A 19,932-nucleotide genomic window follows, 5' to 3' on the forward strand; every position below is an offset into this window, starting at 1 on the left:
CACAATATTTCAATTAGAAGGATGTAATTGCATATTGAAACATAGTTTTTAATTCTAAACAACTTTTTTAATAACAGTTTTCAATATTATGTGATATCTGATGGTTGCATCTTCGGTCTTAGGACATACAGAGCTTTTTATAAAGAATACCTTTTTTTCGTAAAAGTAATAATAAAAGAGTTATCGTATGTGTAATAAATAAAAACGAAGTTAGTATCAATAAATTTGAGAAAAATTTGGAAAATATTTTTTTCCAATTAGAAGCATGTAATTGCATATTTGATCTTAGTTTTTATTTCCAAACAACTTTTCATAATAAGAATTTTCGATATTGAGAGAAATAAAGGTACTTTACTCTTGAACGAAGTTCATATGTTTTTACATAGCTCGTATAATATTGACAAAATTTGATATCTGATGATTGAATCTTAGGTTTTAGAGCATGCAGAACTTTTTATAAAGAATAACTTTTTCGTAAAATGAATAACAAAAAAGTTTCCCATATGTTTCCAACTTAAGTAGACACGCTGTATATACTAACTCTTCATTTTGATTATAAACAAATAATCTTTTTTTTTAATCATATGATACTCGTCAGGTAATTTTTTCTAATTAAAAAATTGTCCGACAAATTGTTCAAATCAACTTGTTTTTAATAAAAATTAAAAAATAGAAAAATAATAATATATTGTTCATGAAACATGTATTTTTGTTTATTCAGGAACGTCTCTATTGACGAAAGCCTAAATAATCTCTATGGGGGAAAAGGCTACTTCGAGTATGGAGTCAACAACAACTTGGATCCGAGGAAATTCTCAATACAGTTCAAAGTTACCACTTTTGATGAAAATGCCACCCTCTACGTTGTTGCTGATGTAAGTATATCATTTATATCAATGTATTCTGATTTGATTGCTTCTTCTTCTTCTTCACGTGCCATATCAGAATTATCCGACGTTGGCGATCACCATTGCGAAGGCTTCTCGATCTTCTGCAATATCGAATAGTTGTCCTGCATTTGATATCTGAGTCCATTCACGAATGTTTTTTAACCAAGAAACTTGTTTTCTTCCTACACCTCTACGGCCCTCTATTTTGCTTTAAGGATCAATCCACGAGGAAATAGCTATTTGTATAACAAGGGAGGAAAGTGCTACTTTTCCTCCCGAGAATGAAGTTTACTGCCCGACGCGTAGCGGAGGGCAGTAATCATTCAAGGGAGGAAAAGGCACTTTACTCCCATGTTATACATATGGTTTTTCCACCTTCCTCAAATTAATAACAAGTCATTTTTCATTTTTACTTAATTTATTTATGTAACTAACCAACAAAATTTATTAAAACTAAAACTAGCAAGTAGGTACAATATAACTGTCAACTGTCAAATATAAGTCAAATTATTAATGTAAACATTGTTAAATCAAAATAACAATTTACTGTTTTTTACCATTTTGCAAAATACTGGGTGTTTTATAAATAAACGTTAAAATGTATAGATACTTACGTAATAGAAAATAGATATTGTACAGGGCGTCAATAAGTTATATTTCATAAATGACGTCACTTTTACTTTTCCTCCCTAGGGAGGAAAAATATTTTCCTCCCGAAAAGTATAACTTTGCTCCCTACAATCAGGTCCGGAAAAGTATACTTTCGGTAGAGGTAGGTGGAAAAAAGTTTTCCTGTAGTTGGCTGTATACTAGGGTGGTGCGAAAAAAGTCAAGTTGATAATTCCGTGTCGCTATAGTGCGGAAAAGTTGCGATTGGTAATTAAAAGAAAAACAAAAATAACTATTTGTATAACAAGGGAGGAAAGTGCTACTTTTCCTCCCGAGAATGAAGATTACTGCCCGACGCGTAACGGAGGGCAGTAATCATTCAAGGGAGGAAAAACACTTTACTCCCATGTTACACATATGGTTTTTCCACCTTCCTCAAATAACAAGTCATTTTTTTATTTTTACTTAATTTATTTATGTATCTAACCAACAAAATTTATTAGAACTAAAACTAACAAGTAGGTACAATATAACTGTCAACTGTCAAATATAAGTCAAATTATTAATGTAAACATTGTTAAATCAGAATAACAATTTACTGTTTTTTACCATTCTGCAAAATACAAAGTGTTTTTAAATAAACGTTAAAATGTATAGATACTTACGTAATAGAAAATAGATATTGTACAGGGCGTCAATAAGTTATATTTCATGAATGAAATACCATGACGTCACTTTTACTTTTCCTCCCTAGGGAGGAAAAGTACAACTTTGCTCCCAACAATCAGGTCCGGAAAAGTATACTTTCGGTAGAGGTAGGTGGAAAAATAATTATTCAAATCGGACTTTATCTTCCGATCCCGCAACAGGCCTAAAGATTATAAAAAAATGAAATTTTACCTTTTTTCCAAAAATTTTTATTTGTCCTTCGTGTACGTTTTATTTATCGCTATAGTAAAATTTATTTACAGTTTGCATGGTAGAGTAATAAAAAAAAAGATTTACGCATTTAAAGAATATCTTCCGATCCCGCAAGGTCAATCAAAATCTATAAAAATTTGAAATTTTTCATGATTTTGAAAAATTAAAAAACATTTAGTTATTTCATTTTTTTGGTACGTTGTGAAGCTCTTCGCTTGTTTAGATATTATATGACAATATTTAAACAACCCAGATCTCAAAAAGAGGGGGTGGTTGCACTTCTAGCTCCACACGCACCCTTCTCTCCAACCGACCAATGAGTGTGTGTTTTTGACATTATTTACATATTATGTACATTTCTTTTTTTTTCTGTTTGTGTCCAGCTTTCAAACACCAACTTTACATTGTGATTTCTTTGTAGAATCTGGCAGCATGGACATTGATTTAAGTGTCCTGATGCATCCATCTCTTGATTGAGGCCCAAAATACATAAGCATTAGACGAAGCTTCCGTGGCCAACTTAAGACACCGCTCATCAGCTGGCTTGTGGCAGGCATAGTTTTGTACATTCCAGTCTGGCATGTCTCCCGATGTAATACAAGAAGTTATATCTTCATTTGAAACTCTTCGAAGAACTGGTGGAGAAGATAGTTTTGTAACATTGCAGTCTATTATTTCAGTGTAGTCCTGTTCTTAAAAATTTAAAATAGGAGGGATGAAATTTCTAATACTTTCGCCCTTGGCTTTAATCTGTCCGGCTTTTAACACTCTCCTTGGTCCTATCTCTCTAATGTGTTTCCTTTCTCCCTACTACTTGAAATTTTGAAGCACAGGACTAAACTAAAATAATAAAATGGAATGTTGCAAAACTATCTTCTCCACCACTTCCTCGAAGAGTTTCTCAAATGAAGATATAACTCCTTGTAATACATCGGGCGACATGTCAGACTGGAAGGTACAAAACTATGCCTGCCACAAGCCTGTCAGCTGATGAGCGGTGTCTAAAGTTGGCCACGGAAGCTTCGTCTAATGCCTATGCATGTGGGCCTCAATCAAGAGATGGATGCATCAGGACAACACTTAAATCAAGGTCCATGCTGCCAGATTCTACAAAGAAATCACAATGCAAAGTTGGCATTTGAGAGCTGGACACAAACAGATGAAAAAGAAATGTACGTATGTAAATAATGTAAAAAACACACACTCATTGGTCGGTTGGAGAGAAGGGTGCGTGTGGAGCTAGAAGTGCAACCACCCCCTAGTTTTGAGATCTGGTTTGTTTAAATATTGTCATACAATATCTAAACAAGCGAAGAGCTTCACAACGTAATGGTAGGGGAGCCCAAGCGGGGATTTTTGCAGTTACTCGAGCGCGTCAGATTATCATATGGGGAGAAACCTGGTACCCTGCATATGTACCTCTACCATATATTGGCTCTTAACACAGGGGAGTTCGTTAAGTGGGGCCCGAAAAAAGAAATCTATCCTTAAAAAAACTCGAAATTGTCAGATTAAGATAAGGTAAGTTAAGTACATGCAAAAGAGTGTATATTTCAAAAATCTGACGATTTGAGCAGGGCGTAAGGAAATGGGCGAGTCCCAAAATTTCACAAGAAAAAAGCGAATATTTCGCGAAATTAATGACAGTTCGAAAAACTAAAAAATATGTGCTCAATATTTTTTAAAAATCTATCGAATGATACCAAACACGACTTCCCACGGAGAGAGGTGGGGGGTAAATTTAATATTTTAAATACGAATCCCGCGATATTTCACGAAATGAACATCAGATCGAAAAACTGTAAAATACACTTATTTAATATTTTTACAAAATCTATCGAATGACACCAAACACGACCCCCCACGGAGGTGGGGTGGGGGGTTACTTTAAAATCTTAAATAGGAGCCCCCATTTTTTATTGCAGATTTGGATTCCTTACGAAAAAATAAGTAACTTTTATTCGAAACACTTTTTCGAATTATGCATAGATGGCGTTATAATCGGAAAAAACCATTGTTGGAAATGGAAAATTAAATTAAAAAATGGCAAGCGTCCACTAAAATGGAAAATGTTATTTAACTTTTTTTGGTTTTAGGACCTACTCTTCACAATCCCATAGGTCTCCAACGCGCTCGAGTGACTGCACATTTAGCATACTTTGCTCCCCTACCATAACAAAAAAAATGAGATAACTAAATGTTTTTTAATTTTTCAAAATCATCAAAAATTTCAAATTTTTATAGATTTTGATTGACCTTGCGGGATCGTAAAATATCCGTTAAATGCGTAAAACATTTTTTTTTAGTACTCAACCATGCAAAGTGTAAATAAATTTTACTATAGCGATAAATAAAACGTACACGAAGGATAAATAAAAATTTTTGGAAAAAAGGTAAAATTTCATTTTTTTCATAAATTTTAGGCCTGTTGCGGGATCGGAAAATAAAGTCCGATTTAAATAATTATTTTTTTGTTTTTCTTGTAATTACCAATCGCAACTTTTCCGCACTATAGCGGCAGGAAATTATCAACTTGACTTTTTTCGCACCACCCTACTGTATACCATATATTACAAAAAACAAGTAAAATTCTTTATAAAAGGTATATTTATTAAAAATCCCTAAAAAAGGCTACATCACAGAACTAGTTTTCGATCTGATAACAGATCATCGTCAGTGTTGACAAGATGCTGACATGCTAACCACCAAAATACAAAAATATTCGGGTAAAAACCCTTTAAACTTGATAAGTCATGGAACCATTGACTATAATTGTGAAATTGAACATGGATTAACAAAATATCACATGTATTCTGCCCAGGGTATCATTTGATCCCAAATTCAGTTCACATGTTGACTGACTGGTGGCAACTAGCGACTGCTGGATTTATAAATATACCTTTGATATGAATCCTTTATGAATTATACCTTTTATAAAGGATTTTACTTGTTTTTTAAGGAGCAGTTGTAATGTTTTATATCGATTTCTCTTCACTATATGTCCCAGATAAGACATTTTCCGGCATTTAACAGTCTTTAGCAGTCCTCTTTCTTTGTTGACCCTGCTTAGTAAATACTTATTTATTTTTTCTTGCTGTCCAGGGTGTCTTCAGCATCCGTCTATGAATCCACATTTCCAATGCTTCAATTCTGTTCATGATCGATACTTTTAGGACCCCACTTCTGCACCTACAAAAGTACAAACCAAATATAGCACTTAACCATTCTTTGTCTTAGTTCTAAACTGAGATGATTATTGCAAAGAAATGACTTCATTTTCATAAAAGTAGTTTTAGTCATTGCTATTCTACGTTTTATTTCTACGTCTGGATCTAGTTGGTCCGTTATCACAGTTCCCAAATATGTCATTTTGTGGACTCCATTTAACTGAAGCTCTGCATCTGGATGTGTGGAAAGAGGTTATTAGAATGGAGGCCAAGAGAAGAAAAGAGAAGCGTCGGTCGGCCGCCTACAAGTACTCTGGGCTAATAAGCAAAATACAAGGAATAGCTATTTGTATAACAAGGGAGGAAAGTGCTACTTTTCCTCCCGAGAATGAAGTTTACTGCCCGACGCGTAGCGGAGGGCAGTAATCATTCAAGGGAGGAAAAGGCACTTTACTCCCATGTTATACATATGGTTTATCCACCTTCCTCAAATAACAAGTCATTTTTTCATTTTTACTTAATTTATTTATGTAACTAACCAACAAAATTTATTAGAACTAAAACTAACAATAGGTACAATATAACTGTCAACTGTCAAATATAAGTCAAATTATTAATGTAAACATTGTTAAATCAGAATAACAATTTACTGTTTTTTACCCCATTCTGCAAAATACATAGTGTTTTTAAATAAACGTTAAAATGTATAGATACTTACGTAATAGAAAATAGATATTGTACAGGGCGTCAATAAGTTATATTTCATGAATGAAATACCATGACGTCACTTTTCCTTTCCTCCCTAGGGAGGAAAAATATTTTCCTCCCTAGGAAGGAAAAGTACAACTTTGCTCCATACAATCAGGTCCGGAAAAGTATACTTTCGGTAGAGGTAGGTGGAAAAAGATATTTACCAGCAATTTTATTGCTGGAATCGTGTCTTATGATATTATGATCTTATGATATTAATAATATAGGTATGCAAAGTCCGCAGATAGTGTGCTACTTTTTTTATAAACAAAATGGCGCCCGAAAATCGTGTTTTTTTCAATTTTTGCTCTATAACTCCAAATAATTTAACTTTACATCAAAAACACTCGAATAAAAATTCACCTTAATTAAATTCTGCATAGAGACGTGTTTTTCCCGATTTACTTTGACGAAAATTTTCCCCGGAAAGTGCGGGTTTTTCCAACAAAATCTTTAATTTTCAACAAAAATTTTAGATAAGTAATTGTTTATCAATAATTCAATAACTAGGTAATATAAAATCTCTTTTCGTATAGATTATAATTTCAGAAGCCGATGGAAATTGAATGAACAGTTTAGCAACAATTAAATTGTTAATTAAAAATTTACGGTCGCTATAATAACCACAAAAATAATGGCACAAAAGAATAACTATGATTTTTGTATAAAAAGACACCTTACCTATCTAATGCACTGCATCTAATACAGAATTGAAATTGAACTATTTAAGCAGCCTCAGGAATATTTTAAAATTATAAAAAAATTTTTGGCATATAAACAAATAGAATATCTCGTGAAATATTAAATTAAATTAAATCATGAAAACGGTATTGAAAAAAAAGCGGCAGGATGCTTCTTTTAAAAGAAAAAACGTTTAGCCTAAGATACAACCGGCCAAAATTGACCAGCATTTACGGCAAAGATATAAACAATAGGATCATAATTTTTGAACCATCACCTTTTTATTTTTGTCCTCTTGATGAAATTGACAAAATAGCAAAATTCCAATCAAAAATTAGGTTGGAGAAAATGTAATCTCAAAGTTCAAAATCGGTATACGGTAAAAAAATGCATTTTCTCGGCTTACCATAGAGCAATTTTCTTCATTCTTTTTTCGTTCCCAAGTAACTCGAGTAGAGCCATCTAACTAACACATTATTCAATGTCAAACTTGCTTTTGTTTTGTTATAATAGATTAATTTATTTATAAGAAAAGAAAACTACATATTTTCTCCAGTTGTAGACTTTTTTTAGATAAACTTGCTACAAGTTTACCTTTTAACGTTAAAAACACAAATATTCTTATTTGAAAGCTGTATAAATATTTAAACAATCTTTATTTAAACAAATTTTTGGTATAATAAATAAATAAATTTATTATAACAAAACAAAAGCAACTTTGACATTTAATAATGCGTTACTTAGATGGATCTACTCGAGTTACTTGGGAACAAAAAAAGAATGAAGAAAATTGCTCCATGGGAAGCCGATAAAATGCATTTTTTTAACGTACACCGATTTTGAACTTTGAGATTACATTTTCTCCAACCTAATTTTTGATTGGAATTTTGCTATTTTTGGCAATTTTCACTCGTAATATCGATAGTTGTTATTATAATAATTTATGTTATGAGTACTTTAAAGATATGAAAATTGGTGTGAAGAAAGAGGACAAAAATAAAAAGGTGATGGTTTGAAAATTATGATCCTATTGTTTATATCTTTGCCGTAAATGCCGATCAACTCTGACCGGTTGTATCTCAGGAACCACTAATCATAATTAAACGTTTTTTCTTTTAATAGAAGCGTCCTGTCGCTTTTTTCCAATGCCGTTTTCATGAATTAATTTAATTTAATCTTTCCCGAGATATTCTATTTGTTTATAAGCCAAAAAATTGTTTATAATTTTAAACTATTCCTGGGGCCGCTTATATAGTCCAATTTCAATTCTGTACAATGCATTAGATAGGTACAGTGTCTTTTTATACAAAAATCATAGTTATTCTTATGTGTCATAATTATTGTGGTTATTAAAGCGACCGTAAATTTTTAATTAACAATTCAATTGTTGCTAAACTGTTTATTCAATTTCCATCGGCTTCTGGATTTATAATTTATACGAAAAGAGATTTTATATTACCAAGTTATTTAATTATTGATAAACAATTACTTATCTAAAATTTTTGTTGAAAATTAAAGATTTTGTTGGAAAAACCCGCATTTTCCGGGGAAAATTTTCGTCGAAGTAAATCGGGAAAAACACGTCTCTATGCAGAATTTATTTGCGGTAAATTTTTATTTGGGTGTTTTTGGTGTAAAGTTAAAATCTTTGGAGTTATAGAGCAAAAATTGAAAAAACACAATTTTTGAGCGCCATTTTATTTATAAAAATAGTAGCACCACACTATCTGCGGACTTTGCATACCTATATTATTAATATGTACAATCATAAGATTCGATTCCAGCAATAAAATTGCTGGTAAATAACTTTTCCCAAAAATGGCCTATTCTCCGATAATCTGTCCAGACTAAAGATGGACTGACGACTTGAGAAAGCTAAATAAAAACTGGATGAGAGCGGCGCAGGATAGATGGGGTTGGAAACGAGGGGGAGGAGGCCTATGTTCAGCAGTGGACTTTTGAGGCTGGATGAATATCTGGATGTGGGTCACGACTAAAAACTAACTATTTGTTTTTTTTTGAGTTCATTTTAATGTCCTTTTCCTCTCCTACCTCGTAAATACGGTCAAGCAGAACCACCAAACCTAACCAAACCTAACCGAATCTAAACAATCCCCCTAAATATAAACATACGTTATTATATTATGTATCGCTTTTTGTATTTCAGTTTGATAGATGCACCTACGCTTATATCTATCTACAAGGTGGTGAAATTAATTTCTTTATGAAGTTTAATGAAACCGAATCCACGACTTTAAGGGGGGAGAAAAAAATCAATGACGGTCTGGAACATTCCATCGTACTAACTTGGGTAACACAAGCCAAAAAGTATTATAAAATCACCTTGAATGATATGCCCTTCCTTGAACCGAAATTAGTAGATCCTGCAAATTTCTTCAGAATAAAAAAGGCGAAACATTACTTAGGAGGTGTTCCACCTACATTTAATAAGACTTGTATTCCCATTAGGGAGCCATCTTTGTTAGGATTTTTGAAGATGGAGACACAGTTAAGTAATGCTGGAATTTCTTATGGAATTACGCGAACTAAGGTAAGTCAGTTTGTTTTCTTTTTCGTGGAGTTTTATTCTACCAGGGAAATATAATTGAATCAGTCATTTTGAAAAGGGGTCATCTCCACTTTTTTAAATTTTACAACAGAGGTCACAAACTTTTTATTTTTGAGACTATTAGGAAAATAATTGTTTTTAAGTATTTTTTGGGTTTAACATTAACTATACAAGCTGATGAATAATTTAAAAATATTTTTTTAGGTTTGAAAAGACCTAGAAACCGCATTTTTTTTAAAAAGAGATGATCCGTTTCTAAAATGAACACATGATGTTCATTTTGAAAGGCGTTTCTGAACAGCCTAAGACCTTGAACAACCTAAAGATTAGGGTTTTTTCCTAAAATTATTTTTTTGCATCGAACAAAGTTTTTTAGGTTTTTTGGTTAATAATTTTTGACATAAAGCGATTAAAAATTTAAAAATTGCGAAATCGGTCATTTTTAACCCTGAATCGGATATTTAACTGAAAATTTCAATGTTGCCAAGGTAGGTAGATATTCTTTAAACATCGATTGTTGAAATCCCGAAGAGTTTTTTGCAATACAATATCGAAAACCCCTTTGTTTTTTAATTGCTAATCAAGAGGGCGCGACACTGTACTAAAAGTGAGGTCGTTTGAGTTTGCATAAATTCATTATCTCAAGAATGGGCAAATTTGAAGAGAAATCCTCAGACAGATCGATTTTTATTTTTAAATTTTTTTGGCCTTTTTCGCATACAGGGTGATTGATTAGTAGGGTAAAACTCAATAGCTCCCCTATAGTAATAGATAACAATAAAAGTTAATAACAAAAATTTTAGCCACCTTTGAGTTTCACATTACAAAATTAGTTAGAATGTTACAGGGTGTTCGATAACATAGTGGCAGACTTAACTTATGTTTTTTTTAATGGAACACCCTATATTTTATTTTATATTCGAAATCCTGTTAACTTCTCCATCACAAAAATATAAAGGTTTGTGATGTTATACAGGGTATTTACAAAGTTCTAACCAATTTTGTATGAAAATCGTAACAAGTTCAACTCCCTGTATAAATAAAAATAAGCACAACAGCAATGGTTTATTAATGCCATATTTTTTTATTTACATATTGTCAAAATTTTTAAGAATTATTGATATTGCTAATTTTCTTTATATCAAATACAGGGTGAGTCAAAACGCAAGTACATTATTTTCTCAGTAATGTTAAATGGAACACCCTGTATTTTATATCATTATTGAAAAGTAACATTAACGTACTTTAATTTTTATATAACATTCCCTATGCCCAAATTTATTAGTTTTCGAGATATTTTCATTTTTCAGAGCAAATTATTTTAGGTGTTTAAATTTATCTAAATTTTAAGTAAGCCATGACTGAATTGACAATTGAAGATTACCGATTATATTATCAATCCGGTAATCAATGTAACACTGTAGCAAATAAAGAAATAAAAATAATTTATTAGTAATACATTTTACAAACAAAAACACAACCACTACATGCAACATTTTTGAAACAATTAAAAACTATCTTTTTATGTAAATGCAACAAATAAACAAAGAAAATTAGTAATAAATTTTACAAAAAAACACACAAACACAAAATACAATATTTTGTGAAGACAATTAAACACTACTTTTGTATGTAAATTTAACAATGTAACAAATAAAGAACGAAACATAATTTATCAGTAACACATTTTGCAAAAAAACATGTTTAAAAAAATTAGAAGCTACTTTTAATAAAATATTTTTAATATTTAATTACATAAGGTGTTCAAAATTATCCTACCCTACTAATCAATCACCCTGTCAATACCCTACTAATCAATCACCCTGTATGTATAATACTAGTGACGTCATCCGTCTGGGCGTGATGACGTAATCGGTGATTTTTTGAATGGAAGTAGGGGTCGTGTGATAGTTGATTTGAAAGATTATTTAATTCTCTATTCAGTAATATAATTATTTATACAGGGTGTGCAAAAATTTTTTCTTCTTTTTGTGTAAATTAATTTAATAAAAATTTTTTTTGTACACCCTGTATAAATAATTATGTTAATGTTTATGAAGTCCATACTGTGTGTGTGCGCATGCGCGCAGAATAATAATAATTCACTCTCAATCGCGCCTAAAGAAGTATAACTTTAATTATTATTGTTTTGCCACTCTCTATAAAAATGATGCTAATGTTTATATTACTGAATAGATAATTGAACAACTTTTCAAATGAACTACCACACGACCCTATTCCCATTTAAAAAAATCATCGATTACGTCATCACGCCCAGATGGATGACGTTACTAGTATGATATATATGCCAAAAATTATAATTTAAAAATAAAAATCGACCTGTTTTGGGATTTACATATCTCCAAAATCGCCCATTCTAGAGAAATTTAATTTCTTTACGTGAAGTAAAACACTCCCTGGTGTAGTTGGTAAATTTTGCGAGGTACCACATATAATTCAAACGTACAATTAACGAGTAACGAGTGTTATTGGTAGTAGCGGATCGAGATTTCTTTCAAACTATTGTATACCTCGTCCAATTTACTTACCGTTGCACGTCATCCGCGCCATAGCCTGTGACACGATACCAACACGAAATATTTAGGTGGTGGGTGTGTTCCCCTTTAGAATCAAAATGATTCTAAAGGGGAACACACCTACCGCCTAGATATTTCGTGTTGGTATCGTGTCACAGGCTATGGCGCGGATGACGTGCAACGGTAAGTAAATTGGACGAGGTATATAAGTCGAAATAGAGGTATACCTCGTCCAATTTACTTACCGTTGCACGTCATCAGCGCCATAGCCTGTGACACGATACCAACACGAAATATCTAGGCGGTAGGTGCGTTCCCCTTTAGAATCACTTTGATTCCAAAAAAGAACACACCTCGTCCAGTTTACTTACCGTTGCACGTCATCCGCGCCATAGCCTGTGACACGATACCAACACGAAATATTTAGGCGGTGGGTGTGTTCTTTTTTGGAATCAAAGTGATTCTAAAGGGGAACGCACCTACCGCCTAGATATTTCGTGTTGGTATCGTGTCACAGGCTATGGCGCTGATGACGTGCAACGGTAAGTAAATTGGACGAGGTATAAGTACTTGTAAGACACTACTAGAAGTAACCAACATTTATCTACTGTTTTGATGTTGGGTTTTTTCGTGATCTGGGAAAAGGAAAAAGGGGCTGCTGCGTGACGTCAGCAGATGTTGGATTCTTCCGTGTATTGTACCGACACCATTTAAGCCATTAACAGAAAGGTACGGTGTACTTCTCTCAAATTGGCGGCTTGGTATAAGGATAGAAATAATCTTTTGAATAAATCAATATTTGATGACTATTTTTGTGAGAAAGTCGAACAATTAGCTTATCCAGATAATGATGATGAGATCTTACGCATCATTACAGTTCATTATTTTTTTTAATTGGATGCTTCGTTTATTTAGTAAAATTAACAAATGTTTGACTTTTCATTTTTAATCATTTATTTTTTATATTCCAGACTCTCTCATTTAACGATGTGTGGATAAACGAGCAAGGTTATTTATCACTTAATTATGCCAAAGAAATCGTTCAAAATATAAGTTTTGTTTTGAGGCCAATCGTGGACACTGGAACTATAATCAAATTCAACGAAGCTCAAAGCATATCTACGCAAGACGGAAATATTTTAGTTGATGGTGAAAAAATTGATTTGAAGCTTAAACAGAATGACTACAACAACATAGAATTGAACTTGGACACTGACAAAGTGATAAAAATAAATGGTATTTCAAATACAGTGGCTAATCCTGAAGAAATTACGATAGAAAAGTTACAAATAGGAGGACTAGGTTTTGTTGGAGGAATTAGAGATATCATGATTAATAATAAGTAAGTTCTCTTTATATGATTCTGAAAGTATGTATTGTCTTATATAAGACATTGTTCCGAAAAGATTGGTCATAAATTATACCACAGATTCTGGGGTCAAAAATAGGTTGATTGAACCTCACTTACCTGTATACAATAGTGCACACAAAAAAGTTATAGCCCTTTGAAGTTACAAAATGAAAATCAATTTTTTTTCATATATCGAAAACTCTTAGAGATTTTTTATTGAAAATGGACATGTGGCATTCTTATGGCAACAGCATCTTAAATAAAAATTAAAGTAAAATTTGTGTGCCCCATAAAAATTTTATGGGAGTTTTGTTCCCTTAAACATCCCAAACTTTTGTGTACGTTCCATATTAATTATTATTGTGGCACTATTAGTTAAACACACTGTTTTTAAAACATTTTTGCCTCTTAGAACTTATTCTATAAGCCAGTGTTTATCGAGATATTTTGAATATTTATCGAATCCGCCACATATTTGTATTTGGTTAAGTACGATTATAGAGACCTGTTAATAATCTGAAAATGTATTTATAATTTACATTTTTAGGTATATTTTGAAAAAGAAGCCATATCTCGATAGAAGGTGACTTATCAAAAAAAGAGTAAGAGGCAAAATAGTTTTAAAAACACTGTGTTTAACTAGTGGTACCACAATAATATTTTATTTGGAACGTACACAAACATTTGGGGAGTTTAAAGAAACAAAACTCCCATAAAAATTGTATGTAAATATATTAAAAAAGAAGCCGCATCTCGATAAAAACTCGTTTATCGAAAAAATATTAGGAGGCAAAAAAGTTTTAAAAACGTTGTGTTTTACTAATGGTACCACAATAATGAATTAATTGGAACGTACACAAAAGTTTGGGGGGTTTAAGGGATCAAAACCAACATAAAATTTTTATGGGGTGGACAAACCCCATTTTTATATATTAAAAAAAATCGATTTTCATTTTGTAACTTCAAAGGGTTATAACTTTTTTTATGAGCTCATTTGTACTAAGGTAAGTTAGGTTCAATCGAACTATTTTTGACTCCAGAATGTGTGGTATAATTTATGACCAATCTTTTCGGGACACCCCGTATAACCGGTTCTGTAGCGTTCTACGCCTTCCGGTACCAAATCGCCAAGCCTTTCGATCTAGCCAGTCTCTTTCTTGTAGATTTCTTTCTGACATGGCTTTTGTAATTCCTTGTTTCCAGGAGGTCGGTGGCTTTCCTCTTTTCCGTTTTTCTGGCGGTATCCATCTCATTGTTATTTTTGGAAGTCTTTCATCTCCCATTCGTTGAACGTGTCCATACCAAGGGAGTTGGTTCCGTTGTACCTCTTCCACTATTGTTTTCTGTTTACCTACTTTTTCTCTGATATTTTCATTTCGAACATGGTCAAATTTAGATATTCTGGCAGCTCTTCTAAAAAAATGCATTTCGGTAGTAAGCAGCTTATTTTCGGATTTTTTTGTCATTTGCCACACTTCGGAGCCATACGTTAAAATTGGTTTCAGGATAGCATCGTACATCCTCATTTTTGTATTTAAGTTTATGTTATGTTGCCACAAGACAGGGTTTAGGGCTCTAGTAACCTTTCTAGCCTTTGTTACTTTATCATCTATACTGGGTTCCGTTCTTCCACTATTAGTAATTTAATCCCTAGATATATATACTCTGTGCATCCCCTGATGTAGTCACTTCCGTCAAGATCTAGGTCTTCCTGTTGTATTTGGTTACCGATGTGTAGATATTGTGTTTTCTTTATGTTTACCTCTAAACCCCATTTCATGTATTCTTCCACCAATTTTCTCGTCATATATTCTAAGTCTTCCTTATCTTGGGCAACTACCACCTGGTCGTCTGCGTAGTTCAAAGTGTATAGTGTGATGTCTCCGATTGGTATGTGCTATTCCACGAATGTCTTGGATTATCGCGACAACGAATATTTTAGTGTGCAACATAAGAAGTGCAAAAGTAAATGGCTCTAATATAGATATACCCATACCACTGCATTTCTGCTTCCAAAGTCTGAGAACACCGTCGGTATATACAGCGTGTCTACTTGAGTTGGAAACATATGGGAAACTTTTTTATTATTAATTTTACGAAAAAAAGTTATTCTTTATAAAAAGTTCTGCATGCCCCAAAACCTAAGATTCAATTATCAGATATCAAATTTTCTCAATATTATACGAGGTATGTCAAAAAATATGAATTTCGGCTAAGGGTAAAGTACCTTTATTTCTCTCAATATCGAAAATTCTTATGATAAAAAGTTGTTTGGAATTAAAAACTAAGATGAAATATGCAATTACATGCTTCTTATTGAAAAAAAATATTTTTGTCAAATTTATGGATACCCAACATCGTTTTTAATTATTACAAATATCATAACTCGTTTATTATTCATTTTACGAAAAAAAGTTATTCTTCATAAAAAACTTTGCATGGTCTAAAATCTAAGGCACAACCATGATATATCAACTTTTATTAATTTTATACGAGGTGTGTCAAAAAATATGAAATTCGCTAAATATTATAGCACCTTTATATTTCACAGTATTTCAATTAGAAGGATGTAATTGCATATTGACACATAGTTTTTAACATCGTTTTTAATTATTACAAATATCATAACTCGTTTATTATTCATTTTACGAAAAAAAGTTATTCTTCATAAAAACCTTTGCATGGTCTAAAATCTAAGACACAACCATGATATATCAACTTTTATTAATTTTATACGAGGTGTGTCAAAAAATATGAAATTCGCTAAATATTATAGCACCTTTATATTTCACAGTATTTCAATTAGAAGGATGTAATTGCATATTGACACATACTTTTTAATTATAAACAACTTTTTTAATATCCGTTTTCAATATTGTGAAAAATAAAGGTACTTTACTCTTGAGTGAAATTCATATTTTTTGACATAACTCGTATAAAATTAATAAAATGTCATATCTGTTGGTTGAATCTTCGGTCTTAGGAGATACAGAGATTTTTATAAAGAATAACTTTTTTTCGTAAAAGTAATAATAAAAGAGTTATCGTATGTGTAATGAATAAAAACGAAGTTAGTATCAATAAATTTGAGAAAAATTTGGAAAATATTTTTTTCCAATTAGAAGCATGTAATTACATATTTGAGCTTGGTTTTTATTTCCAAACAACTTTTCATAATAAGAATTTTCGATATTGAGAGAAATAAAGGTACTTTACCCTTAGCCGAAATTCATATTTTTTGACATACCTCGTATAATATTGAGAAAATTTGATATCTGATAATTGAATCTTAGGTTTTGGGGCATGCAGAACTTTTTATAAAGAATAACTTTTTTTCGTAAAATTAATAATAAAAAAGTTTCCCATATGTTTCCAACTCAAGTAGACACGCTGTATATTGAACAGAATGGGAGATAAGCAGCACCCTTGTTTACGGCCTTTTGTTACTTGGAATCTAGTTGACAGATGGTTACCTCTCTTTACCCTTGACATATAATTTTTATAGAGGCATTGTATGGCTTTGATGACAGTTGCAGAAATGTGTGTATTGTCCAAAACCTCCCACAGTTTTTTCACGGGAACTGTGTCATATGCCTTCGTTAGGTCGACAAAAATTATATGTGTGTCTTGTCCACGTTCTAGTCTTTTTTCCATAACCTGTGTTAGACAGAATATATTATCGATCGTAGATCGACCGGCCCTGAAACCACAGTGTTCTTTGGATTCATAGTGTTGATATTCTTCGCAAATAATGGTTTTCAGTATTCTGCCATATAAATGGCTCAGCTTGTTACAGTTATTCCCCTATAATTGTTAACATCACTTTTACTTCCCTTTTTGTGTATTGAAGAGATCCAACCCTCTTTCCAGCTTTTCGGAACTTGTTCTCCGTTAATAATTCTGTTAAGGAATGTGATCACAATGCGAGTGATCTGTGATCACTCGCATTAATTTCTTCGAACCTGATTTTATTAGTTCTGCAGGAACATTGTTAGGGCCAGGTGCCCGACCATTTTTTAATTGTGAGATAGCTTTCTGTACCATTTCTGTTGTTATTGTTATTTCTTCACCTTCTACTATTATTGGGTTTGATTCTTTTTGCATGTATTGTTGGCGGTCTTCAGTCAGCAAAGATTTATAATGCTGTTCCCATGTATTTGTTGTTATGTTGTCGAGCCTTACATTTTCTCTTGTATCTGACCTCAATGTTTTGATAAATCTCCACGATTCACTACTTCTCCTACCACCTATATACGTTTCCAACTCATTACATTTCTTTTCCCATGAATCATTTTTTATCTGCCATATATCCTGTTTAAATTTTTTGATTTTGTATTATCTTATAATATGTAATAATAATTTTCTAATAATACATATTAAAATTTCACGAGAAAATAGCATCTTTAGGTCATTCCGATTGTGGCGGGATACACCACAGGCCGCTCTGAAGACGCTGAAAAGTAGAAACCATGGTCAGCCGATGATGGTAGCTCCGAATTGAATTAAATCTAAAGCTGTCTTTTCTTAGATATTAATTATTCTTGAGTTGAAAAAAAAACATGTTTTTTATTTTATACAAAACACATGTTTTTTTTTGTTTCAAATGTTTTTTTTTAACATGTTTTATTTTGTTTTTCAATTTTTTATTTTAAACAAATAAAACACGTTTAAAACATATGTTTTTTTGTTTTAAACATGAGTTTTTTGTTTTAAATTTTGTTTTATTGTTTATTTTAAGAAAATAAAACTTAGAAAAAAACATTGTTTAAATCATATTTTAATAAGAAGACCAATTGCAATTAGGAGCTATTGCCTGGGGGAACCCCAGACTATTTACTATTTATCAATTCGCATTGCAAGTTGGCTATATTGCAATAACGCCTACTGTAAGTTATTTTGTGGTGTTAAGTGTTTTTTTTTAACAAGTAAATGGCGAATTTTTGTACATGATACGAAGGAGCTCAAGGAGCATATGGAAATGGATTTGACCCCAGCTCATTTTTTAACAAATTTCCATTATAAATTATCATCCAGGAGCATTGCCAATTATTATTAATTACCAGGCAAAGTGTGTACCCTTTAAACCATATTTAATTCTCTAAACATTTAATTGAGAATGTAATACCATAGACATGGTGGCGTTCTATGAAAAAAAAATACTACAGCAATGGAACTTGTTCAACAGCTCCACACAGCTAATGCATTGTCAGCCAACATAGAAATACTCTTCTCCTCAACATACAGTTTACCATTCCAAACTACGTAATCGGCTAGTCAATGTCAAAGCTGCTAAGTTGTTTCAATTTTTAAAGAGCTTAATTGCATCAGTGATGACGTGACTGATCAGATATCAGATTGATACTTTTAGATTACAAGATTACTATGAGACTGGAACAGTTTTGAGAAATTTATTAACTCTTGTATGCAAAATGTTTTCCAATTTTGTTAAGTTCCGGTTATTAATAAATAAATAATATGTAGGTATATTAAAAAGTTTGTATAATATACGAGTATTTGAGAATTTTTTTCATATTTATTTATTATTTTAATAAAGAAAATGAAAAAAAACGCTTGTTTAATTTAAGTGTTTTTAAACGTGTTTTAAACTGTTTTAAACAAAAACTGTTTTAAACATATACACATGTTTAAAACAGTTGTTTAAAACAAAATGTTTAAAACGAAACAACCCTGATTTTTTTTCTATATTTTAGGATTCTTTCATTCGATAATACTACAGTGGAAAAATTCGAGAAAGTTACTATTGGAAGGGAAGAACCTTTGAATGAGTTGAAAGAACCGCAAATGCGAAGTTTAAGTATGACAAATACAATGCAGAATACCGAAAGATGTACAGAGTTTGATAATACCGATATCGAACAGGATGCTATAAAGTTTGGAGACAAACCTAATAGTTACACCTACATTAAAACAAAATTTTGGAGGACAAACTTCACAATGCAATTTGATTTCAGGACTTTATATCCGAACGGTGTTATATTTGTTGCTGTAAGTATTAAAATTACTTTAGTTAGTAGTAATAATCTTTTTCTACGACCGCTTAATAATATGCTTATTATTCACTCTTTTTGAATAGATAATAACACCGATTACTTTACCAATGAGTAATACTTCATTACTCACGGGTCATTACTCACGGGTGTAAGTTAGATTCAAGTGGTGCATGGCACTATTAATATACTTATTATTTGCAAGTAAAATTACTTAAACTTTATTTAATAAAATAATCATTTTAATTTATATTAACAATTAACGTCGAAAAATGTTTAAAGCATTTTTAACTGTAACAATGGATCAGCATATTTTTACGTTTAAATTTCAACATTTGGCATTTTAAGATTGACGTTATTAAAAGGTAAACGTAAACAACAAGTACTAATTCCGTAAAAGGATTTACGGATTTATATCAATGAATTTTGTTTTACTTATTGTAGATTGT

At 31.8% G+C, this 19,932-nt stretch overlaps 1 protein-coding gene across 1 annotated transcript in view; it reads left to right on the plus strand.

Annotated features, from left to right (window-relative positions):
* The window catches only part of LOC126883564 (laminin subunit alpha-1), a 490,753-nt gene that overhangs the window by 436,482 nt on the left and 34,339 nt on the right, over nucleotides 1-19,932 (plus strand). The window contains exons 28-31 of the mRNA XM_050649204.1: nucleotides 722-875; nucleotides 9,186-9,569; nucleotides 13,096-13,466; nucleotides 19,187-19,481. Of these exons, the coding sequence (XP_050505161.1) occupies nucleotides 722-875; nucleotides 9,186-9,569; nucleotides 13,096-13,466; nucleotides 19,187-19,481 (1,204 nt within the window). The remainder of the gene's footprint in view (nucleotides 1-721; nucleotides 876-9,185; nucleotides 9,570-13,095; nucleotides 13,467-19,186; nucleotides 19,482-19,932) is intronic.

This window comes from Diabrotica virgifera, chromosome 4, assembly GCF_917563875.1.
Source record: "Diabrotica virgifera virgifera chromosome 4, PGI_DIABVI_V3a".
NCBI lineage: Eukaryota > Metazoa > Arthropoda > Insecta > Coleoptera > Chrysomelidae > Diabrotica > Diabrotica virgifera.